Raw genomic sequence first — 27,885 nt, forward strand, 5'->3', positions numbered from 1 at the left:
CCCAGATTGGTCTTCCTAATGTCTAAGAATCTCAGTAATATCTAAGAGAAGGACGGAAATATTATTTTTAGCCTCACTGAAAATAAGTCTATTATAACAGATGTGATAGTAGACTGTAACCAGTCTACAATGACAAATTTGCAGAGATCAGACCTGTAAAGTTAATTAAGGACAGTTTAGAGAATATCCCATTAAAAGTTGGGAGGAGGAGGGCTATCTAGATATATCTCAAATACTATCATTTTACTAACCTTATTTTTCTTTTTTAAAATTGTTATGGCTACATTAATTTATTTACCTTTCCACATAATTTTTATAATTAGTTTATCTATATTTGTAAAAATCATACACGGATTTTTAAATGAAGCATATTAAATGTATAGGTCAATTTAATGAGAAAAAGATATTTTTAACCATAAATGGTCTTCCAACCTACAAACATGGTATGATTTTTCTTTTGTTTAGATCATTCTTAATTTTTTATATGTGTTTCATAGTATTCAAAATATAGATCCTATGTTATGATAAATATATGCTTAAATACTTCATTTTTGGTACTATTGTACTTTTTGAAAAAATTTGGTTTCTAGTAATCCATGGCTATTTTTTTCATAACTCTGTAGATAGTTTTTATAGTGATTACTCCAGACTACAGTGTACTTAGTTCTTTATAATCAGCAGTGAGCGTTCATTGTACTATGTGGAACATGTTATTATTATGTAGAATATAGTAGTCTTACTTTGGTATGTGTCCTGTTGTTATAAGTTTTGCTTTATGACATCAAATACATATATTTTAAGAACAGAGTAGTAGAGCATAATCTACTACATTTACTGAGTAGTTATGTGTTGTTTTCTCTTTAATTCTTTGGGTTCTGGGCATCTTTCTTTCAGTCCATACATCTTCCTTTGCATTTTTACCACAGCTTTACTGGCACTGAATTATCTTAGTTTTTTTTTTTTTCCACCTGAGAATGTTTTTATTTTCTCTTTACTTCTAAAGGATATTGTTTTCACTTCATATAGACTCATAAATTGACAGTTTTCAGAACTTTGAAAAAATATTTCACTTTATTGTCTTCTCCATGGTTCTGATAAGATATCTACAATAATTTCATTTTTTTTCATTATAAGAAATGTACCATTTTTCCTCTGATTATTTTTAAATTTTTGAGGGAAGATTAATTTTCAGCAATTCATGATGTGTCTAGGTGTGGGTGTCTTTGTTTCCTTTCTCCCTCCTTTGGAATTCACTGAGATTTCTTAAGTGGTAGGTTGATATGTTTTGTTAAATTTCCCTGAAAAAACTCCCTACCCCACAAAACAACCTGCTGTCTAATTCTGGTGATTATCATAACCATTCTTTTAAAAATATATTAACTATGCAACTATGTGAATGTGTACCCTTAAACTACTTAGGTAGGTCTAAATAGACATATATAGATAGATATACATACAGATTTAAGTACCACTATTAAGATACTTTACTATACCAGTTATGATATTATATCCAGTCTTCTGGCACTTGCTTTTTATACTCAATATTGTTTCAAAAGATATACCCATATGTTGCCTGAAATTTTGGTTCATTTCACTATTAATCATATCCCATTGTGTGATTTTTACAACAGTTCCTCCATCCATTTATCTGTTGGTAAAAGTATTTGATGTTTTTGAACCATGATTAGACTGGACATTCTTGAATGTACAGATCACCTGGTAAACATAGTCAAGTGATTTTTCAGTGATTATTCTGGGTCAGGTGTACCCTTTAAGAAATTATTGTTTCTTCCCACTTGGTAATTTTCCCCTAGACTGATTTTCTTACAGATTTGGAAGAATTTTAATCATATTAAGCACTTACTTGTTGCATGCATAGATATGGTATAGCAGATATCTTCTTACAGTCTGTGACTTGATTCTATTCTACATGTATTGTTGGAAGTACAGAAGTCTTTAATTCAGTTCTTAATCTCTAATCTCTATTCCTTTGTACTTTACATATATATGTGAATATATATGTATCCATATACATACATATACCCATATAGATACTTTTTACTTGAGGTCAATTTGGATGAGTTGTTTTTCAGAGCTGTCATATTGTTTGAGGCACATCCCACAAATAATATTACTTCATCCATAAACATGTCAACTTGTATCTCTAAAAGAGATAAAGATTGTTTTAAATATTCAGTCAGATATCTTTATTATACTATACAAATTAGTAATTCCATAAAATTAATTATTTTATAACCATTTAAAATTTCAATATCATGTCACAAAATATTTTGATATTAGTTTTAATCTACATTAATCACTATATCAGCATGTTTATATGCTTTTGAGAATTGTTTAGTCTATGAATTCCTCCTCTCAGCATCTCTTTCCCTCCCTCACTCCTCTTCCTTTTGCTTTTTTAAGATAGCAGGTTTGTAGAAGGAAATTGAATTGTTTATTCTATTGAGTTCTTCACCAGCTGAACTTTTGATGATTGCATCTAGATGATGTAGTTCTATGTGTTCATTCCTGTTATTTCCTCTGAAGTACTAGTTACATTCAATATGCTTGCAGGTTAAGTTTATTTAACAAGAACTTTTCACAGATGGGGATCTGTCCTTTCCCCAAGAAGCATATAATACCTTGTTTTGTCTGTGATCTTGCCAGTCATTTATATTTAGATCCATGGATTAATTGTGGGTTGCAAAATTGAAATATTTAAATTCTATCATTACTTCTTCATAGAGTAGCTGTAATACTTTGATAAAAAGAAACTTCCCCTCAACAATGATTTACTTACATTATGGTGCAGAACATTTAGGAAATGCAGACTAAGTGTTTACTATTTACCATCATTCAACAATTTTCAAAATAACGAATTGTATCAGTAGCATTCTCCAAAATGTTGTGCTAGTTTTGTTTGGTGACATTATGAATTCATGATGTTCTTTAGTACATCAAATTTGTTTAAATCTGTGAATTCAAGATACTCCATAATACAATAGTACTGTTAATTTTGTTTATTAACATGAATCCAGGGTAGAGAGGATGGAAGTGTGCTATACACACACACACACACACACACACACACACACTCACTCACACACACTCACACACACACACTCACACACACTCACTCACACTCACACACACTCACACACACACTCACACACACACACACATATGTGTAGACAATACATTTAAACCTACCAAACACTGTTTGCAAAATGGAGAAAAAGAAAAGGGAGAATGGGAGTATAATTAAGGGGTTGAACTTGTTCAGGGCATACTGCAGTCATGTATGGAATAATCACAATAAAACCCTCTTGTATTATTAATGTATGACCAATCAAAACTAATTTTTAAAACATGAATCTGGACAGGAGAAGTCCCTTTGTAATAACTTGAGTCCTTTTGGACTCTGGTGGCTGTTAATAGCTTCCTTGCTTTCTGAGAGACAGGATAAACAAAACTTACCTTGTATACATCCATTTGCTTCAACACCATTGAGTTGCATTGGAAGCTTTGAAAAGATAAAGTGATCAGATAGGTGGGTCTATTTCTAAACATTCTCTTCTATCCACATGCAAACACAGCAAATTTTCATTATTGTAGCTTGATAATAACTCTCATTCTCTCTCTCTCTCTCTCTCTCTCTCTCTCTCTCTCTATATATATATATATATATATATATATATATATAAACATTTATATGTATATAAATGTATATAAGGTCTATATATATTTAGGTGTGCATTTATCTTATAGGTCTAGTTTCCACATAACATGGAAGACATACAACCTTTAACTTTTTGAGCCTGGCTTAGTTCACTTAACATGATGTTCTCTAGTTCTAACCATTTACCTGCAAACAACATAATTTCATTCTTCTGTATAGCAGAATAATACTCCATTGTATATATAAACCACTTTTTCTTAATTTACTCATTAATTGCTGGTTATGTGGGCTGGTCACAAAGCTTGGCTATTGTGAATAGTGCTGCATGCTGCAGTAAACATGGGTGTGCAAGTGACTCTATTGCATTCTGGTGCACATTCCTTTGGATATATGCCCAAAGATTTGCAGGATCATATGTTAGTTCTATTTTTAGTTTTTTGAGGAACCTCCATATTGCTTTCCATAGTGGTTGCACTAATTTACATTCCCACCAACAGTGTAGAAATGTTCCTTTTTTCCCCCCATCTTGCCAACATTTGTTGTGGCTTAATGATGATAGCCATTCTGACTGGAGTGAGGTCAAAACTCCATGTCATTTTGAGGTGATTTTCCTTTACATCCAGAATGTTGAGCATTTCTTCATGTGTTTATTGGCCATTTGTACTTTTCCTTTTGGGAAAATTGTCTGTTCAGTTCATTTGCCCATTTATTCAGTGGGTTGTTGATTCTTTGCAGGGTTAGTTTTTTGAGCCCTATATATACCGGTTATTAATCACTAGTCAGATGTATAGCTGGCAAAGATTTTCCTCCATTCCTTAGGCTGCCTCTTTAGTCTAGTGATTGTTTCCTTCACTGTGCAGAAGGTTGCTAGTTTCATGAAGTCTCATTTGTCATTCTTTTCTCTTAATTACTGAGCTATTCTATATCTATATGATCCAGTGTATTCCCTTTTTTTCCCAGAGTAATTTCACAGTTTCAGATCTGACATTAAGGTCTTTCATCCACTTTGAATTGATAATAGTACAAAGTGACATACTGAGAGTCAGTCTTCTACAGGTAGATATTCCAGTTTTCTCAGCACCATTTGTTGAAGAGGTTGTCTTTTCTTCAACACATAATTCGGGTTCCTTCAATGAGGATCAAATGCCTGTAGCTGCATGGTTTTTTGTCTGGGTCTTCTATTCCACCAGTCTTCATGTCTGTTTTTGTGCCAGTACCAAGCTATTTTTGTTATTATGGCTCTGTAGGATAGTTTGAAATCAGCTATTGTAATACAACCAGCATTGCTCTTATTGCTCAGGATTGCTTTGGCTATTCTAGGTCTTTTGTGCTTCCATATGAACTTTAAGATTGATTTTTCTATCTTGGTGAAGAATGTCATTGGAGTTTTGATAAGGATTGCATTGGACATATAGAGTACTTTTGACAGTAGAGCCATTTTCACAATATTGATTCTACTGAACCATAGCATGGAAATGTCCCTCCATCTTCTAATGTCTTCATTCATTAGTGATTTGTAATTTTCATTGTACAGGTCTACTGTGAATGTTATTGTTTTCCTGATTTCTTTCTCAGACTGTTCATTGTTTTTCTATAAAATGCAGCTCATTTTTGTGCGCTGTTTTTGCATTCTGCCACTGTGCTGAATGTTTGCTGAATGTTTAGGGTTGTTAGGGTTTTTTAGGTATCAGATCATGTCATCTGGCAATGGGGATAAATTGATTTCTTTCTTTTTAAAAATGCTTTTATTAGCATATGATTGTTATATAAGAGGTTTCTTTTGTATATTTCCATATGTGCCTATATTATACTCTGATTAGGTCAACCCCTACATTATTCTCCCTCTTCTTACACTCTCCTTCTTTTAGTGACTTTGACAAGTTTCAGTATTCCATATTCACACCTGTGTAGAAAGTATATCCTTATTTATCCTCTCTCTCCTGCTAGTGCCCTCCTTTTAACATGGTCTGCCTTTCATTGTTTTATAATCTGTTCATTGTCCATTAGAGTTTTGCTTTGTTATTTTATCTGTAAGTATATTGTACCTTAACCAGTCTGACCCCCTCTATTTACTCTTCTTTATCCTATTCCCCCTATCCTGTGTTGTTCAACAGTTTTCAATGTGTGTCATTATATCTTGTTCCTTCAGAGATGTAATGTATTTCAGTATTATTCACTCTCTGCCATTCTTTTCTTCTTTTCTTAGTCTTCTGTAATAGCCCACTTTTGGAAACATGTATATTTGTATATATAATAATTCCTGTATTTGTGTTTGGATCTATCTTCCACATATGAGAGAAAACAAGTGACCTTTGTCTTTCTGAACATTGCTTACTTAATGTAACATGATGTTCTCCAGTTTCATCCATTTACCTGTGAAAAACAAAATTTCATTCTGATTATAGTTGAATAATATTCCATTATACACATATACTACATTTTCTTAATCTATTCACCAGTTGTAGGACATCTGGGCTGGTTTCATAGCTTGGTAATTGTGAATAATGTAACCTAACCAACATTCCTTCAGATACATCCTTAGGCATGGCATTGACGGATCACTTCTTCCTCTTCGTGATACACCATAAATTTCAAAACAGTTAATTCAGGAATTGCACTTTTATTAGTTTTATAAGATTAAGCTGGCATAATAAAGAAATTAGGGCCAGAAGATAAGGATTTCAAATTTGTCTTTGAAGGCACAGATAAACCAATGAAATCTATAGGCAGTAAACATTAAAAATGATATGTTCTTCTGGAGATCCTTCTTTACCTCAAATTTCTGACTGTTTTTTGTTTTTCTCCTCATTGTGGCAGCTCAACAGGGAGAATGTTGGAGCAGGCTTGCAAATTAATATTCATCCTTGTTGCAACAATACATATTTAAAGATATCTCTTCTTTTTTCTAGGTGCTATAAACATGTCAAATCAAGAGTCAGTTGTTTCAACTCAAACTTCACCCACAAAAAATAACCCCAAAATTTCACAGTCAGTTTTGAGTCCTCAAAAAGAAGAGGTATGTAGTATTTCTTTTACTTCAAATACAAACAGAACAAATGTGATATGATCTTATGGTCATCATTGGTATATGAAAATGTCATTCTTTAACCATGCAGAATCAGGATTATTCCCTAAAATTAACCATACCATAATAAAAATTAAATAGTATAGGACAGTCTGCCTAAATATAAGCCACAAAATGGTAATTTATAATATGTAACTGTGACCATCAAAAGAATCAAATTGGGCTTCTTTTTTATTATAAATTTTTATTAGGATATATTCATAGTTCGGGGGGATTCATAGTGACAATTCTGAATAGGCTTATATTTTACGTTGGTTACATCACCAAATTAGGCTTCTTTGATTAGGCTTCTACTAGTACTGATTTAGTATTTTTGACTAATAATTAAATTTGACTAATAACCAAATTCCTACTATAGGAAATTTATCACCCAAAGACTCAGGGTGCAGCTTTTGCATAGGAAATGGATTTTCTCTGTAAATTGTTAACTTGTTATTATAGGACTAAAATCTGTATCCTTGGTTCCAGTATTAGCCTAGTAGTAATTGGTTCAATCTGCTAAGGAGTTAACATGATTTGAAAAAGTTTTGAATAATCTAGAAATTTATTAATTTATTTTCAAATGAATTCTTCATGATTAGAATAGAGAATAGCACAATTTTCTTTGTCCTATAATGCATGATAATTGACAGATTAAATTATTCAGAAGTCCTAAAATGCATTGTTATTACCACAATATGCTTCCCTATAGTACAGTGTTATTATAAATAAACACTTTGCAACTGTATTATGGGCACAGTTCACTGTTCTGTTTTGTCAGCAGCTACATTAAATATGTTAAGAATCATAAAAAATATTCTTAACAACATTGATATTTTAAGCAGTTACATTGCCACCATATTTCAAAGGCTGTGTCTTTAATTTAAAATAAAAATAAGACCTACTTTTAAAACTATGTCTAAATTTTATTATTAACCTTTAAAGATGTAGTGTTTGCTATTAACTTTGCCTTCCATATTAAACTCAAATAAATAGCAGATGTTCACAAATATCTAATACATAATGAGAAACAGAGCGAGTGTTTTTATTATAAGTATTACAATGTGTTTTCAGACATATTGTACAGAGCCTACCATTGTGAGAAAAATATGTTTGATTACCTGTTTTCAGGTTTCTGATGTAGGGGAAAAAGAAATCTATTACACTGCATTTGCTTCCTCGTGCAGGATAGGTTCCTGGAAAAGTCTAGAGGGCCACATTCATGTATAGAGAGAGTCTGTCTCTGCTTTCCAGCTCTACTTAAACTTTTCTTCTTTTGCTAGCCTTGCTTAAAAACACACTTATTCTTCTTGCCATTGAGGTGATGGAACTTCTTTTTAGAAAATCAGTGTAGTACTAGTGAATGTTATTGTGCGTGAATTTGGTAACACAACAGCCTTGAGACTACTATCTTTAAAAGAGTCTTCTTAGTCGTTGTCCTTGGATTATGTCTAGGAATGTTATGGGGAAACATTTTTCTTTTCCCCTACAAGAAGGGTGATCTACTGCACCTAGACTATTGAAACAATTCGATTTTTGCTGAACATATAATTTTCTTCTGGGAATCTGAAATTTTGGAAGGTACTAAGGAAGAGATTGTCTTAATAATCAGCCTTCAATAAAACATATTGAATGCTGAGCTTCATAAGGATTTCCTTGGGCAGAAACATTGCACATCCGTTACTCTATTTTTTTATTGGTAGGGAAGAGAGAACACTCTTCAGACAAGAGATAGTGAGCACAAGGAAGTCTGCATGAAGTTATCTATACTTATCCTTACTTATCCCATTGTGTATCATTTTGTTGTACTGAATCTTAGATGTGAATATAATTATATGATGAGTTACAGTGTCTTATCAAGCTATTAAATATTTCAGTGGTATCATACTCTGATATAGCTATGAATTTTGAATTCTGTCTATAATAAATGTAAAATAAACATCATAAAGTGTGAATGTTTTTTATAAATTGACATTTAAAGAAATTTCAAAATGTTACATTTCTAAATTTTAAATATGAAAATAGTAATTTTCAAATTCTACAAAAAGAATTTGGGAATCTGTTTGTTTTAATATTTATATAGAAGGAGGCGAATGGTGACTATAATGAGAAACCAGGCAAAAGATCAAGCTACCTCTGTGAAACAGGTAAATACCAGCAATAGTTATTGCGCAAAGCATACAACCTATGAGCTCATTCTTTTCAATAACATTTATTATTCTCCTACTTCATGCTAAGTCAGTTGCCAATTATTCAATGTACCAGGGGAAGAAGCTGTGATTTGTTACTCAGAGCTATGTAATTGGGAGATAGTCAGGAAAAAACCACACAATCCAATATTATAATATTATAAGTACAATAAAGAAAGTGGATGTGTATAAAAGTCATAAGACCTAGGAAGACAATGCCAAGGTCTATCTAAGGTCATCAGGGAAGCCTTTATAGAAGAGATTAAACTTGAGACATGAGGGGTAAGAAGGAATTTTTTATTGTTTAACTTTTGTTATTCTTATTGAGTTAGTACTAATGTTAAAAATCAAAATTGGAAAAAAGAATTTGCTAAAACTGTTTGTGCTCGTATCTTTATACCTACTTGTTTTTTGGTTATACAGCAGATTCTCTCTCCCAGATTCTCTCCCTTAAACTTTTAGGTATAGTTTAAAATTAAAAATTATATATATTTAGGCTATAACATATAATGATAATTTGATATGTTCGATAAGTACATATTGTAAAATATTGACCACAATCAGCCAATTAGCATTTCTATCACACCACATAGTTATGCTTTGATGGGTATGTATGGTTAGAACACCCAAGATCTACTCTCTTAGTAAAATAACGTTAACAACAGTCTTGTTGCACATTAAGTCTCCGGGACTTACTGCTCTGGTATATCTAAAACTTTCTACCCTGTAAGCAATGTTTCCCCATGTCTTTTTCCACCTCACCCCCCAGATCTTGTAACCACTATTCTATTTTCTATTTTTATGAGTTTTACATTTTTAGATTCCATATACTTTATATGTAAGATCATGCAATATTCATCTTTATGCACATTTGGCTTATTTCATGTAACATGCCCTCCAGGGTTATGGATTGGTATAGTTACAAATATCAAGATTCCCTTCTTTTTAAACTCTGAATAGAATTTCATTTTATTGCCTGTTTCTATCTAGACAGACAAACATATGTGTAGATCTGTTTTTCAACATGCAGTAAGGTGTGTGTGTCTGCATGTTCTGCATCTGTAAATTCAAACAACTATAGATCATATACTATATAATAAGACCTGTACTGGTTGCATATTTACCAAACATGTACAGACTTTTGTCTTTGTTATTATTTGTTAAACAATACAAGTTAACAACTATTTACATAGCCTACTATGTACAAATACTGTTTATATTGTATTAAGTATTTAAATAATCTAGAGAATAAAATCTACAAGAGATGTGCATGGTTATGTGTAAATATTAAGCCATTTTTTGTAAGAGATACCCTTGGACTTTGGTATCCTCCAAGACACTGAAACCAATCTCCTGAAGATACCAAGGGATGATTCTATAAATCCAATTTTCTTTATCCACATATCCATCAACAGATATTTAAGATTGTTTTAGCTTACTTTTGTTGCTATAACAAAATTCCTGATCCTGAGTGTTTTATAAAGGAACAAGTTTATGTAGCTCACAATTTTGGAGGCTGAAATTTCATGATTAGGTATCCTGATCTGTTCAGCTCCCAAGCTTTATGGTGGGTGGTGTCACAACAGTGGAAGAGTAGGTAGAAGAGATCACATGGAGACATAGGAAGGCAGAGGCATACAGGGGTCAGAACTACTTTTTTTATAATATACTCTCATGGGAACTGACCAAGGTTCCCATGAACCTTGAGACTACATTAGTCTCTTCTGGGGGAAAGACCTCGCCAATGAACTAACTAGACCTACCACTGAAAAATCCCACCACCTGTCAACATCACCACATTGATGATGAAGGTTCCAGAAATTGAACCTTTGGGAGACACATTAAGACCCTATTGAAGTCACAAAAAGTAGTTTCTATATCATGGCTAATGTGAATAATGGTAGAGTAGACTGAGGAATGCAGGTATTTTTCAACATACTGATTCCAGTTATGGGTCATAAAGTCAGGATTGCTGGATATAAAGTTGCTATATTTTTATTTCTTTATTTCTTTGAGGAAGCTACATACTGTTTTCCATAATGTCAAACAAGTTTACATTCCGAACAACAGTGCACAAATACTCCTTTCCCTCTCCAGCCTTTCCAGACATGTCATCTTGTTTCCATTTATGATAATAGACTTTGTAGTACATGCAGGTTTGATTTTAAATGCTTATTGATTTTGAGCACCTCTTCATATAATGCTTGACCATTTATATATCTCTTTTTCAGAAATATATTCAGTTGTATTCAAGGCCTTTGTTCCAGTTTTTTCAAATCTGGTTATTTGTTGCTTTCTAATCAGTTGAGTTCTCTATGCATTTTAGATATTAATCCCGTATGTTTTTTTTTTAATATTTTTCACAATTTTGTAGGTTTCTTCTTCACTCTGTTGTGTCTTTCCTTTGATGTGAAAAATCTTTTCAGTTTCTCATTCCTTACCTTTTTGTTACTTTTCTTTCTTATGGTTTAATATCATATCCATTAAAACCATTGTTCAGATCAAGGCTAAGAAATTTTCTCCCATGTTAGCTCTAGTAATTTTAAAGGTTAAGGTCTTAGATGTAAGTCTTTAAACCTTTCCTAGTTAATATATGATAGAAAGGTCTGAATTTAGAAGGGTCCGATTTAATTCTCTACATGTTTACCTAGTTTTCCAACATCTGTTGAACAGGGTGTCTTTTCCCTAATGTGTTGCCCTGCCACCTTTTTCAAAGACCAGATAACCAAAAATAGATGGATTGATTGATCTTGCTTCTGTTACACTGGCCTACATGTCTGCTTTAAGCCAGTACCATACTGTCTGGATTGCTGCAGTTTTGTAATATATTTTGAGAAAGGTAGTGTGATGCTACCAGCTCTGTCCTTACTTGAGGTTAGTTTAACTATTTGAGGTCACTGTTGATTTTAGGATTATCTTCTGATGTTGCTGTAAAGAATGCTACCAGAGATTTGGTGAGAAATTCAATGAATTTATAAATTACTTTGGATAGTGTAAACAGGTTAGTAATACCCACTGGGAATTTGAAAATATCCACTATTCCTAGCCATGAAATTGAGTGTCCTTCCATTTAGCTGTGTCTTCTTTAATTTTCTCCATTAATGTTTCATAATCTTCAGTGTAAAAAGTCTTTTCCCTCTTTGCTTATGGTCCCCTCCCCTTCAGTACCGAGGGTCTCATGCTTGTAATGCAGGTGCTCTACCACTCTACTAGCTCTTTTTGGATATTTCAAAATAGGGTCGCCTGAACTATTTGCCTTGGCTGGCCTTGAAAGACAATCCTCCTGCTCCCTGCCTCCCAAGTAGCCAGTATTATAGGTGTGAGTCACTGGTGCCTGGCTTTTGCTTGGGTTTATTGCTAAATATTTTTTCATTGCTACTATGAGTTGGATTATTTTCTTAATTTCATTTTCAGGTAGTGCTAACATTTTTAATTGAGTTGTTATTGTTTTCCATATTTGTGATATTGTCATCTGCAAATAGAGAAAATTTTACTTTTGTATGCCAAATCTTCCATCAAGGAAAAACCCAGAACTATATATGGCATCAGGGATGAATCCCACCAAACATTCAAAGATGAATTAATGTCAATCTTTCTTTTTTTCTCATTTATACCTCTGTTTTTTAAAATTTTTATTTTTTAATTTTTTTAAAATTAGCATACATTGATAATATGATAATTCTTTGTGATAATACATAAATACATGCAGTATACTCTGAACTCTCCATTATATTCCCTTAATTTCCTATCTCCTCTCCAATTTTTCAAACAGTGTTTGGTGTGTTTCATTATTTCTTTCCTTAGGTTAATGCAAAGTTTTCTTTTTTTTCAGGTTATTGTGAAAGGAATTGTTTCTCTGGTTTCTTTCTCAGCCTGTTTATTATTGGTATATAGAAAATTTACTAATTTTTGTATGATGATTTTACATCCTGCTACCTTGTTGAAAGTTATTATCAAATATAAAAGTTTTAGTAAAATCTTTAGGGCCCTTTAAAAATAGAATCATATCATCTTCAAATAGAGATAACTTGATTTCATTTTGTCTTTCTCATGATTTTTATTTCTTGCCTTGGCTCAGAATTCCATTACTATATGGTCCTGACTTTAGAGGAACTTATTTGTTTTTGTCCATTTAGTATGATGTTGACTATCCATTTGTCATAGACAGCCTTTATTATTTTAAGGTACATTCCTTCTATTCCTAGTTTCTTCAGTGCTTTCATCATGAAAGGATACTGATTTTTGTCAAAGATGTTTCTTCATCAATTGACATGATCATTTGATTTTTGTTCTTGATTCAGTTTGGTGCTGTATTATATTTATTGATTTGTCATCCTTGCATCCCTGCAATGAAACCAATTTGATTATGGTATATAATCTTTTTATGTGTTGTTGAATTTGGTTTTCAAGTATTATTTTGCATCTATGTTCATCAAAGAAATTGCTCTACAATTTTCTCTCCTTTTTTTGCATCCTTTTCAGTTTTGATTTGGTTAGTAGCTTTTCTTTCTCTTTCATGGACATGGAGTAGTTTGAAGAGCATTGGTATTAGTTTTTCCTTAAAGGTCTGGTAGAATTCATTAGTGAATCCATTGGGACCTGAGCTTTTCTTAGTAGGGAGACTCTTTATTACTGCTTGAATCTCGTTTGTTACAGATTTATTTGAGGGAATTATATCTTCTACATTCAACTTTGATAAGTCAGATGCATCTAGAAATTTATCCTTTTCTTTTAGATGTTCCAGTTTATTATAAGTTTTTGAAATATGCCCTAATGATCATATGGATTTCATTGGTACTTATTGTGATATCCCCTTTTTCATCTCTAATTGTGTTCATTTGTACTTTTTCCCTCCTTCTTTTGGTCATTTTGGCTAAAGATTTATAGATCTTACCTATCTTTTCAAGAACTAACTTTTTGTTCCATTGTTCTTATATTTATTTTATATCCATTTAGTTAATTTCTACCCCAATCCTTATAATTTTTTCCCCTTTCTAATTTGGGGTTTGGCTTGTTCTTGTTTCTCTAGGAGAGGATGAGGTACATCATTTGGATATTCATTTGACATCTTGGTATTTTTCTTATTTAGGTATTCATAGGTATAAACTTTGCTTTTAGCACTGCCTTTGTTCTACCCAAAAGGTTCTGGTAGGTTGTATTCTCATTACCAATAGATTCTGGGAAATTTATTCCACCATTATTTATTCAATGAACCACCAATTCTTCAACAATGTATTGTTCAGTCTCCATGTATTTGAATACTTTTTTCAGTATCTTTAACTGCTGAGTTCTAGCTTTATTCCACTGTGATCTAATTTTAAAAAAGGATTAATTTCAATTTTCTTATATTTGCTAAGACTTGTTTTATGTACCAAAATATAATCTATTTTGTAGTAAGTTCCATGGACGGCCAAGAATACTGTATTATGCAGCTGATGGATGAAATATTCATGGATATCTGTTGAGTTTATAGTGTCAGTTAAGTTCTTTTGTTGATTTTTAGTCTGCCTGGCCTGTCTAATAGTGAAGGTCAGGTATTAAACTCTCCCACTATTATTATTTGGGGATCTTTCTATGCTTTTAAGTCCAGTAGTGTTTATTTAATGAAATTATGTGTGCCAACATTTGGTGTATGTTTTAATAATTGTTACTTTCTCTTAATGATTGTTCCCTTTATTAAAATGAAATAACCTTCTTTGTCATTTGTGACTAGTTTTCTTTGAAGGCTATTTCATCTGATACAAAGATAGTGACTGTCTATTTTAGGTTTCATTTTCTTGCAAATTTTTTCCCATCTTTAAACCCTAAGCCAGTATTTTTCATTATCAGTGAGATGTGTCTTATATATGCAACAAATGGTCTTGCTTTCTAATCCAACCCATCATTTTATGTCTTGTGACAGAATTAAGACCATTAATATTCTGTATTAATATTGAAAGGTATGTAGTATTTGTGGTTGTTTTGTGATATTTGCTTCTTTTTAATCCTTGTTTGCTAATCTATTCATCTAGTGTAATTTTTTTCCTTGTTTTTGTACTAGGTGTGGTTTTCTTCCTCTTTTATATGTATCTTATGCAGTGTTGACTTAATGTTCATGAATTCTTTAAGTTTTTGCCCATTGTGGAAGGTTTTTATTTCTCCTTTAATTATGAAGGATGGCTTTGCTGGATACATTAACCTAGATTTACATTTAACTTCTTTCAGGGCATGGACTGTTATTCCATGCTTTTGCAGTTTCTGTTGAGAAATCTACTGTTATTTTGATTGGTTTGCCATTATATATAATTTGTTTCTTTTCTTTTGCAGCTTTCAATATTCTTTCTTTGTTATATATGTTCAACATTTTATTTATAATATTTCCAGGGGTGTTTCTTTTCTGATCTTGAATGTTTGGCATTCTATAAGCTCCTATACCCAGATGACTCTCTCTCAAAGTTGGGGGAGCTTTCTGCTATTATTTTGTTAATACGTTTTTGATGCCTTCAGCTTTTATCTCTTCTTTTTGTTCTATATCCATGATTCAGAGGTTTGATCTTTTGAGGGTATCTCAGAAGTCTTGTATGTTCTGTTCATGTTTTCCTAGTAATTTTCTTTGTCCTTATCTGAGTGGTCCATTTCCTCTATTTTATCTTTAATCCCTGATACCCTATTTTCAATTTGTTACATTCTATTAGTAAGATTTTTTTAGGTATATTTTATTTGGTGTATTGGTGTATTTAGTTTTTTATTTCCAGTATTTTTACTTTTTTTCAAGATGAATTCCTCCTTCATATCCTGTATTGTCTTCTTATGTCATTCAACTGTTTATTTGAATTGTGTTAGTTTCATCCAGTTCTTTATTTCTATCCTGTTTGATTTCATTGATGTGCTTATACATGTCCTGTTTAATTTTGTTGATCATTCTTATAACTATTCTTTTGAGATTATTGGTTGAAATTTCATTTACTTTCTATTATTCAAATCTTTATTATAAAATTATTGACTTTTGGAAGAGATATGTTGCCTTGTTTTTCATATTTCAGGGAACTTTGCAACTTGTGTACCAAGCAGGTTCACACTTGCTCTGTGAGGGTCTCTGTGCTTTTGTGTACTTCCTGACTGATCAATTCTTTGTGGAGTATAAAAGGCTGTAAGTATCACATGATTCAGTGAGTTTGGGGAATATGGCTTTGATTCCCCCCCAACAATCAACACATGCAGCCAGAAAGTAGACCCTAGAGACTGAATACTTTACCAGCCACAGCTAGAACCTTTGTTGCTGCCTAGGCAAAGGAAGTCACTCCTGGTCAGGGAGGGAGGGGTCTCCAACAGTGCCCAAAGCCTCTGTACTCAAGCTGTCACTAATAGTATCCTGCTTTTTCTTCTTCCAGTAAGTCTTTCTTATACTCTCTGAAAAGTATAGAAAAAAAATACTTCCAATCCAACCTGAAGACTCATCACCTGAATACCAAAACCCAATGAAGACACTATAAGAAAAGAAAACCCTCTGGGTGTGGCAGCTTAGTCCTATAATCCTAGTTACTTGGGAGGCAGAAATCAGGCTTATTGTGGTTTGAAGCCAGCCTAAGCAAAATGTTCATAAGACCCCCATCTCACGTGCTGGGCATGGGGGCATGTGCTGGTCATCCCAGTTATGCAGATATCATAAATAGGATCATGATTAGACTAACTTGGGCATAAATGAGATTCCCTCTCTTAAAAATAACCAAAGCAAAAAAAAGGACTGTGGGTGTGGCTCAACTGAAATAGTACATGCTTAACAAGTGTGAGGCTCTGAGTTTAAACCCCAGTAACTGTTACCAGCACTGGTGCAGTCTGTGATCAGAAGATCTTGGTTTTTGTGTTCTAAATGGAAAAATCCAAGCAGAGCACATGGATGGGGTGATGTAGGATAGCTTTATTGAAGAAAAGGGAGTCACCTGTTCTGCCAGGTGAGGATAGAGAAGAAAAAGCAGAGGGCACAGTGGGTGCATGTAGAGTCCACAGGTAGAGAGAGTGTGCTTTGCTTTTCTAGGTGCCTTTAAAACCTATGATACCCTATGGCAGGCCCAGGAGGTTCCCACCCAATAATGAACGAGTAGGGAGGGGCATGGGTGGTTCCCAGGCAGGTGAGGGAGGTCTGACCCATCCACAGACAACCTACATAAGCCCCAAACTTTTCCTACTTCTAGCCTGCTTCATAACCTCCCTGAAAAAAGAAAAGACAACCAATACATAGTTGATGAACATAGATGCAAAAATACTCAATGAAATACTAGCAAACTCAATTTAGTAGTACAGTAAAAAGATAACCCTCCATAACTAAGTGGAATTTATCTCTGAGTTGCAAGGATGGTTCAGTCTATACTAATCAATCAATGTAATACAGCACATTAATAAAATGAAGGGGTAAACACTTGATCATTTCAGTGGATGCAAAAAAGACATTTGACAACGTTCAATATTCATTCATGATTTAACCTTTCAAGAAAATAGGCATGGAAGGAATCTTCCTCAATACAATGTAGGCCATATATACAAAGCTCACAGCTATCATGTAAATCAATGAGGAAAAATGAAAAAAATTTCCTTCTAATACTGAGTACAGGGAAAAGATGCCCATTGTTACTACTTCTTTTCCACATAGTACTGGAAGTACTGGAAGAACAATTAGCATTTAAACAAGGAAAAGAAATAAAAAGGCATCCAAATAAAAAAAGAATTTTCTATTTTATTCTGAGAAAATGAACACACATTTTATATTAAATATTTCCTTTAGTTGAACAACTGAATGACTTTCCATTTATTTAAAAGTTGTCTTCAATATTGTTTCAAGGTGTGTGCGCATATATGTGTATATGAATGAAACATATTGATTGATTGAAGTGATACAGAATATGTGTTGATCTTGTGCTTTCTTAAGTTTAATCTTTTTTAATAAATAAAGTTTCTTCCCACATTCAAGCTTAGGTTCTTAATGTTAGAGAAATGGTAAAGTTTTTCATCTTGTAACCAATTATCCTACCAAAATTTCTTATTATCTATACATCCATTACTAATATTTACTTTTTTGAGAACATTGCTTAAGAGACTTTTTTTTGCTACTCATTTAATATGTTGTCTTATTATAGTTACTGAAACATCCAGGATTATGGGGTCAGGGAGTTTGCGATATGCCTGTAAAATTCTAGGATTAATATGATATGCCTTTGGTGTGCCATTTAGGGTAATATTTGTTGGAGATTTTTATGTATTTTTAAATGGTGATTTTTTTTAGTAGTTTTTATTACAAATGACTGAAAGTAAATATGAATTTCATTTTATGAAATGAAATTATAAGTTTTACAACAAACTTTTCTAGCACCCATTAATAAGTGATTTTACATGAATTATTTTTCTCCTTTGATTTATAAGGATAAAGTTTATAGATTTATGATATATCATCTCTTCATTTCATAAATAAATCCTGATTGGGCACAAAGTATATTTTGAGTTGAAGTGAAGCATGAATTTATAAAGCATCACAATGTACTATACAGCTAAGCAATTATCATAATCAAATTCTTATGAATTAGAGTATTTTTCATCCTACAGAAGCCCTCATTATACCCACTCCCAATCAGTATTCTCTATCATCATCTTAATTTATGATATTATAACATAGTTTGCATATCCACTTGTATAAATTTATACTGTTGCACACCAACTTAATCATAACTAAATCCTTTCTTAATAACTAAATCCTTTTAATACATCTTAGTAGCTAATAGAGCAGTTAGAATGTTTTGGATATTTTTGGCTTTTTGTCATTTTATGTAAATTTTAGAAAGGTTCCAGAGTTCCACAGAAATTTTTTCCACTATTTTTTAAAATCAGAATTGCATTAATCTATAGATCAATCTCAAGAGTCTTGGCATCTTTAAAGCATACATCTTCCAGTCAGAGGACATAATATTGATGTTTTCCTTCAATTTCCTCTCAAAGCTTATAGTTTCCTATGTTTGTAAATTTTCATTAGAACTATTTCTAGAAATTTAACTCTTCATGCTATTTTAAAGGATATCTTTATTTTTCATCTTTTATTTTTATTGACATATAATAACTGTACATAGTAACAGTATAGTGTGATATTTCCACAGGTGCATACATTGTGCAAGGATGAAATCAGGGTAATTAACATTTCCTTCCTCTGGTCATTTCTCTGCATTTGGATCCCTTGAGATCTTCTCTTCTAGATCTCCATTAAATAATGAGGCTGTTGTGAAATATAGTCACTTCACCGCATTGTGGAATACTATAAGTTATTCCTCTGTCAACGGTGTTTTGATACCCATTTTCCAACCTCCTTCAAGTCCCCTCTCCTTCATCTTCCCAGCCTCTAATATTCATTAGTCTGCATTCAGATTGCCTTTTACTTATAGTTTCTACATATGAGAGGGAATAAATATCTGGCATTTGTCTTTTGTGTTTAAATTATTTCACTTAATATCCTCCATTTTTATTTTCTACCAATTTCAGGATTTCATATATTACTGATTAATACTTGATTGTAAATACATACCACATTCTCTTTATCCATGCCACTTCTGTGCTTTCAATGCCCTTTATATATTTAGATATATAATATGTACTTATTTTGTATTCTATTTCTGGTAAGTCAAATATTTGAAATATTTGAGATCTAATTCTATTGTATATTTTTTTCCTTCTGCTAAGCACCATGGTGATTTGTTTTTATGAGTTTGTGATTGAGTGATTATTCTTATTTGTGACTTAATTTTTGAAATAAATGTATTATGGGGAAGTCTATAATATTTAGATAGATTGTTTTTCCTCTAGAAACATTCCTAATGCTGCCAGGCATCTGTGAGAGTTACAAACACTGGCTCATTTTAAATTAAATTCTGACTTGAAGTTTTATGGACAATGCAGTGTCTATGGATTGAAAACTCAAAGCCATATAACAATCTAAGATCATGAATTCTTAGCAGATATATTATCTTCTTCTCCTCTACTCACAGCCAACATATATTAACATATAATTTATCTGTGCTGGTTCCTGTTTCATGAGTTTTCTACATATGCCTATTTCAGTGAAAGTGTAGTTATTTGGGGTTCTACATATTTTTAGAAGCTTTGTAGTTTTAATTTCCCTTTTTTTGCTTACTTTTGTATTGGAGATTAGAGATTATGCATTTTGGATCAGCAATTGAACCCAGAGCCTTGCACATGCTAGACAAATGCTCCACCACTTGAGACACACCTTCAGCACTTTTGTTTGTATTTTGTTTTTGAGGTAGTGTCTTGCTAACTTTGCTCAGACTGGCCTCCAACTAGATATTCTCCTGCCTCCACTGTGCCACCTGGCCCACCAGATTTCACATTTTTTAAAGCCTAGTGTAATGTTTCCAGGTATGATTACTGTTTCTAGTGCAAACATCAACTTCAGTATTTGCTTAACACTCTAGATTGTATTTCCAATTTTTTGTACTTTTTTAACCTTGAAGAAGCTCCCTTACCTCCTCAAAAACTGACCTATTTGTCAGAACATGGTTCCAGTGCTTCACACAATATTCTATGCAGAACAAAAAAAAAAAAAAGTAGATATTACTCTGAACCATTCCTGGAAGATTCAAATTTTTATTGGTTTATTTTAAAAAGAGCATTGTCTTCTCACTTCTTAGGTCTGTGTAGTCTTTATCATAGTTACTTCCTCTTCAAAACTGAACACACACAAAAACATATCCACAAAACAAATTTAAGACAGTTCATAGGGAAGGATGACAGCAAGATGGCAGAGGAATAGATGCTTACTACATCATGCCATGTGAATAAGAACTTGAAAAACAAAGAAGAGACAAGACACAGAGAGACAAAGACAGCAAAGCATGGGAGAAATATAAAGGTGTAAATGAATATCTGAAAAATATGCTGAATCAAAAAGACAATACAGTATGCAGAGCGTGCCTATCAATCCATGCTCCCCCTGTGGGGAGGGTAAGACTGCTGATGGTAAGCCAAGCAACTGCCACAGAAGAATAACAAAACCAGCTCTGGAACAATATTTACACCACCCACAGATCCTAACCCAAGAGCAAGAATATCCCGAGACAGTGATTTCTCCCTGCACGGCAGTCTGGCACCAAAATAGGATAGCCCTGCATTTCTTTACCTCAGAGTGTTGTGGCAAGGTGCCATCTTGAGAGAGCCAGGAGACCCCATCTAGGTTCTCAAGACAATGAGACTCTGCCTAACAGCCCCAGGAAATTCACCAAAGCAAAACAGTGAGCCTTCCCTGGCAGAGAGGTCAGATATCTGAAGCTCCTTATAAGCAGGCAAGTTTGGAGACTGAGCATTGAATGATATGGAAAATCACAGACCATAGATTTCTGGGTCTCCAGCCACATTGTCCATGTAGAAACCTTCTACCAAGAGTACTTCTGGCAGGAAACACCCAGAGGTCTGCAACCCTGCCCAAACTTGCCACAAAAACCCCATTGAATAAGGGCAATTTAAAAAAGCCCCTGCTGACTGAGAACTCCAGTTAGAGCAACTGCTTAATAGTAAACAACAACAAGCAATAAGCAACTAACTGAGCAAAGCTGGGATTTAAAAGTGACATTCCAGGTCTCCAAACCACTGTGTCTGCTTGGAAATCCACCACCACATAGAGAGGGGAAGGTTTGGACAGGGTTCAAGTGGAAAAGTCAGCCAGTAGACCTACCCTCTCAAGTCACAGACTCCCACCTCACAGAAGTGGCCCTACAACTTTCTGCATTTCAATGGAAAGTGTCAATCCCCCATCTACAGAGGCCACCCAGACTCAAAACAACTCAGAGAGCACAGCTCTTCAAATGAATTGAGTGTCTCAGTGGCCCCTCCCTGAGGTCCTACTAAAAACTGCCTTTGTCAAGCTGTTTCCATAACAACCAAGGCAAGGACCTAGAAACACCCTTCTCACAGACAAGAAATATAAGCTTTTGTTGTTGTTTTCTGTTTTCGTTTTTTGTTGTTGTTGCTGGTCTGTTTATTATTTGCTGTTGTTGATATTGCCTTACTTTGTTTTGGTTCTTTGTTTAATTCCTATCAGTTTGTTCTGTTGGACTGTTTCTCTCCTCTTTCTTCCATTCTCTATTTCTCAGTCACTAATATCTAGAGCCCTCTCATACATCTCCTATACCTCCATTCCCTTCTTCCCATTATCTCCCCTCCCTTTCCTACATCCACTCCCCACAATTCTCAATTTCCAAATTTTTTACCCTTCAACTAGTGTTAAGCAACCAGATCATCCTCTTTAGAAATAAGAATTTTGCTCCCATACAGCCTTACTGGAGAGACAAATTCAGGTGTCAGTTGCTCCTTATTCATTCATATCCTTGATTTATTACTGAATTGTTTATCTCACCTCTGCAACAGGTCTCCACACACCTGAGAGAGTAAAAGGAATATTAGACCAACAGACACACAAAACACAGATAGAAACTTAAATATGAAAAATCAAGGCAATGTTTCACCTCCAAACTCCCACCACAACTTAATATCTGAATCCAAAGATAATGAATTGACCTAAATGTCAAAGAATTCAGAAGCCTACTAAAAGTGTATTAAAATGATCAGAGACCTTAAAGAGGACTCAAATAAATAGATAAATGTAGTTAGAAAACCAATCCAAGAACTAGACAAGAAAGTCAGTATTATGGAAGAAAATTCATCAGGGCTATGGAAATTATGAAAAGAAAATTGAGTTGAAATGTTAGAAATAAAAACCTCAATAAATCAAATACAAACCACAATGGATAGTATAATCAGTAGATAAGATCAAGCAGAAGAAATATCAGAGATGAAGGACAAGATTAAAGAGCTATTGCAGGCAAACAATCACAAAGAAAAATATTAATACACATGAATATAGCATACAAGAACTCTAGGGCACAAAAGACCAAATCTAAAAATTCACAGGGTGGAAGAAGGAACTGAAAACCAAGGGCATAGAAAATCTATTCAATGAAATTGTAGCAGAAAACTTCCCAAATCTATGTAACAATATAGACACCCATGTACAGGAGGCATTTCAAACTTCAAATAGACATGATCAAAAAAAATAACCCCAGGACATCATAATTAAAATGCCAAATCTAGAAAACAAAGAAAGGATCCTGAAAGTTTCAAGAGAAAAATGCCAGCTTACATACAAACATAAGAATCACTGTAGACCTCTTAACACAAACCCTAAAATCCAGTAAAGTTTGAAGCAATATAATCCAAGCTCTAAGAGTGAACAACTGCCAACCAAGAATTCTTTATCCAGCAAAGTGGCCTTCAACCTCAAGAGAGAAAATAAAGATCTTCCATGATAAGGACAAGCTAAAGCAGTTCATGTCCACCAAGCCAGCATTACAAAGCATACTCGAAGGAATAATACACGTGGGACAGAATGAAAAACAATAACAGATATGAGAGCCTAGGAAACAATAAAACTCAATGGAAATTGATGACCTTATAAGAACTAGGAAAACAGCAAGCATGATCAATAAACCTATGAAGAAGTACTCAATCAACATCCTTTGCCATAAAGGAAATACAAATCAAAACTACACTGAGATTCCATCTCATCCCAGTCAGAATTGCTGTATCAGTAACACAAGTAACAACAAATGCTGGCAAGGACATGGAGGAAAAGAGACACTTCTACACTGTTGGTGGTAATGTAAATTAGTGCAATTGCTATGGAAACCATAGCATATGGAGGTCCCTCAATAAATTAAAAATAGAACTACCATATGATCCAAAAGAATGCACTCCAGGATATAATGGAGCTACTTGTACACCCATGTTTATTGAAGCACTATTTACAACAACAAGCTTTGGAAGCAGCCCAGATGCCCCACAACTGATTCAGAAAATGTGGTATATATACACAAGGGAGTTTTTATTCAGCCATAAAGAAGAATGAAATTATGTTGTTATGTAAATAGATGAAACTGGAGTAAAGTGAAGTAAGCCAAGCTCAAAAAAAAAAAAATCAAAGATCATATGTTTTCTTTCATATGCAGAAGCTAGACCTATGAATTAAATGTATATACAGAAACATATATCATATATAAATATATATATACACATACATACATTAAATGACATAGAGAACAAAATTGTATTAGTAAGTCTGTCTGAGGGGGTTACGGGAGGTGAGAAAGAGAAAGAAAATGTTAGAGAAAGAAAAATATTGAAACAACCCATCTATATATGAATATAATATAATGTATGGTACAGTAAGCTGTTGACTATTAGGGGAGCATGGTGATAGCGAATGAGTGAGTAACAGAGGGGAAGGGGGTTAATTTGATAATAGCACTATATGTGTATATATATATATATATATATATATATATATATATATATACACAGACCTCAGGTACCAAGGTAAACCCCCTTGAACTATCAATATACACTTAAGTAAAAAAAGAAATGAACAGCAAGAGGGAAAGATAAATCTTCTCCGGGGGTGGGTACCAGTGGGAGGGGCACAAAGAAAGGGGGAATGAGGGTGTATATGATGGATATGTTTTAGATCCATATATGAAAATAGAAGAATGAAACCTTTTGAAATTGCTCTAAGAGGGGGTGAAGGGGGAAGCCGAAGAATGATGAAAGGGATAAATCTAACTAAGATACAATCACATATATAAATGTGTATCCCCCTGTACAGCTATTATATATAGTAAAGTTTTACATAATAAAATCATTCAAAAAGAAGGATGATAGGATTTAGGCTATATATATTATATATATTATAGATTATATATAGCTATATATTATCGAAAATATAATATAATATAATTGATACATATTAGTTATTCATTGGGAAAAATAAGAATTATCAATTAAACTTGATTTTGAAATGGATCTAATTACTAAAACAACTTTTCTGTGACCAGAGCTTTGTATTTGTCTAAAACTTTTTGTGTTTTATAATTACCATACACAAATCCCCACGAATCCAATCCAGTATACCAGTAGAGATGTTCTATATAAAGACTTCTTATGTTACCTGTGTCCAGAATACTCACCAAAGTAAAGAACAGAATCTTGCTGTATTACATAAAAAGTAATTTAGACAACATTTCAATAGGAGGAAATAAGTAACAGACAGATGAATGAATAAATGCTAAAGAAACATTCAAATCAAGGAAATGCAAATCAAAACCACACTAAGATTCCACTTCACCCCTGTTAGAGTAGCTATCATCAAAGACACCACCAACAACAAATGTTGGCAAGGATGCAGGGGAAAAAGGAATCCTCATACACTGCTGGTGGGAATGTAAACTAGTACAGCCACTTTGGAAAACAATATGGAAGCTTCTTAAAAAACTAAACATAGATCTGCCATATGATTCAGCAATCCCACTCCTCAGCATATATACTCGAAAGCATGCAACTCAGGTTATTCCATAGGTACCTGCACACCCATGTGCAGCACTATTCACAATAGCCAAGTTATAGAAACAGCCAAGATGCACCAGTACTGATGAATGAATTTTTTAAAATGTGGTATTTATACACAATGGAATTTTACTCAGCCACAAAAAAGAATGAAATTTTGTCATTCACAAGTAAATGGATGGAACTGGAGATCACCATCTTAACCGAAATTAGTCAGGCTCAGAAGGCCAGAATCACATGTTCTCCCTCATATGCAGACTTTAGACCTAAAACAAGTGCAGTAATATTATTGGACATGGGTCACACGCTGTGGGGAGAACACATACAAGAGGAATAGGAAAAGTGGGATGTTTAATGTGCCCACCTAATATAGTAATCTTAAACTGACAGAAGCCACTATGGTAAGGTGACTGGGAAATAGTGAAGCAGTCTGGTAGAGAGGAACCAATTTGGGTTGTAACACACATGTGCTTGGAAGCAATGCTAGGAATCTCTCTGTATAGCTATCTTTATCTCAAACTAGCAAAAATGCTATGTCTTTCTTATTGTTGCTTATGTCTTCAACAACATTGGAGAAGAGAGCAGAACAGCTGCTGTCTAGAAGCGAGGAGGGTAGGGAAAAGAGGGAGGGGCTGGGGGGCTGGGGAGGAGAGATGGCCCAAACAATGTATGCATATATGAATAAATGAATAAATAAATTTAAAAAACATTTTAGATAGATAAATGCTATTGATACTATGTTAAGTGCTGGGCTATTGAGGTGAAATTATATCATAGAAACACACAAGAGTAAATTTGGGATTATAGTAAATCATACAATGAATTTTATTATATAAGCATATTTAGAGTACTTTGGGAGCACTGAGTATTTACTTATTTAGGTAGGTTTCAAGGAAGGATTTTTTTTTTTCAAGAACCATTAACATGAACTTAATGAGAGCTTTTAACTTTTTATTAAATGAGAACACAGGGTGCTCCAAAGGAAATGGCAAAAGCAATTACCTAGAAGCATAGAAAGCATGATGTATTTGGGAGATTGTAATTTGTTCTGTATCTCTGGACCACAGAAAACATCTAAAAGACTAGCCATAGCCACACTGGAGAGTTAGACAAGGAGTCAGGTCTTACAGAATACTGCACATTGTGCTAAGGATTTTGGACTTTGCTATAGATCTCTAGAAACTTGTAAACAAAGCAGTAACAATGAAGAATAAAGACATGCTAGAGTATGGTATTAAAATTTAACAAATTTCTGAGGATGGATACAAATTATACTTTTCTTTTTAGCCCCTCAGACTCAGGCTACAGCCTCTGCAGCCCAGGGTATTTTTTCTTCTCCTGTTTACTCAAATACGTAAGTATTTAAGCAATTAATGTGTAGTCATGAATTAATATTTTATAATTGTATAAGAGTGCTGCTTACAAGCACATTATTACATGAAATCTTCCCTTTTTTGTAGTTCTAAGTGAATTTGGTGAAACCATTTTTACAAACTTGCAGAAGTTTAAATTATACACAAAGTGAATGTTTGTCCTCCAGTCTTCTTGCCCTCTCCTCTCCAGATAGCCGGACTATTTTTCCTTCTCTTTGAAAAATTTACCACCTTTATGTCCTTTAAAAGTATTGGCTTCCTAAGAATGATACACAACATTAATGATTTAGTCAATTATTTGCTTCCCAGAAGATACTTGCTGTGCAATGGTATAAATTACAGACACTTGGAAGAGATATTTTTAAAGCGCCAGAGGATTTTCATTCCTCAAACCTTAGTGACCACCTATTTTTGGCAATGTCTATATTTTTCTCAACTTGAGAAGGAAAAAGACTATTGTTTTAGATACAATGCCATCATAATTTAAGGAAAATCAACAGACCAAATGAAGTGTAAGGTAGGCTTTAGATTTCACAAGACCAAGATTTGCATGTAAATGGTGTGGTAAAATGAATGGTGTGTAGGTGACAAATAGTGGTGATATATTCAGAAGACTTGTAAGGTAAGACTGATGGGCATTGGCTATTGTGACTGATTGAAGATTCAGACTACATAGGCACCATATTAGAAAACAGAAGGAAGGAAACTGACTAGCCCAGTTTGAAGCATGGTGATGGGAGGAAGGATTGAGCCTTTGTACACAATGAGCATTTTTATTTTATTTATTGAATAAATACAGCCTTATTTACTGTAAATATAAATATCTGCCTTTTATAAAAAGAAAATATTAGAGGAGGCTAATGATGAAGTCATAATTTCTGTATTTTCCTCTTCCATGCCCACGAATACAGAATTGTATAATCACGAGTGAATGTTTCAGAGAAATTATTTTCTTTAGCTCAACTAAAACAAAGAAGTCTTTACATGACTTCTTTACATGACTTAGATCCTCTTCACTGCTGCTTCCAAACTCACAGGGATATAATAGTCGTAACTGCATATCCACCCAGCCTAACATCAGATGAAACTATGAAACAGCACAGCTAACAGTATTTCATGGTCTGAACCTGCCCATCACATAATCCGGCTCTGACTTAA

At 33.5% G+C, this 27,885-nt stretch overlaps 1 protein-coding gene across 1 annotated transcript in view; it reads left to right on the top strand.

Moving 5' to 3' along the window:
• The window catches only part of Fsip2 (fibrous sheath interacting protein 2), an 87,480-nt gene that overhangs the window by 18,108 nt on the left and 41,487 nt on the right, over positions 1-27,885 (top strand). Inside the window, exons 10-12 of the mRNA XM_074072305.1 lie at positions 6,589-6,695; positions 8,827-8,890; positions 26,642-26,708. Coding sequence (XP_073928406.1) covers positions 6,589-6,695; positions 8,827-8,890; positions 26,642-26,708 — 238 coding nt within the window. The remainder of the gene's footprint in view (positions 1-6,588; positions 6,696-8,826; positions 8,891-26,641; positions 26,709-27,885) is intronic.

This window comes from Castor canadensis, chromosome 4 (genome assembly GCF_047511655.1).
Source record: "Castor canadensis chromosome 4, mCasCan1.hap1v2, whole genome shotgun sequence".
Taxonomy (NCBI): Eukaryota; Metazoa; Chordata; class Mammalia; order Rodentia; family Castoridae; genus Castor; species Castor canadensis.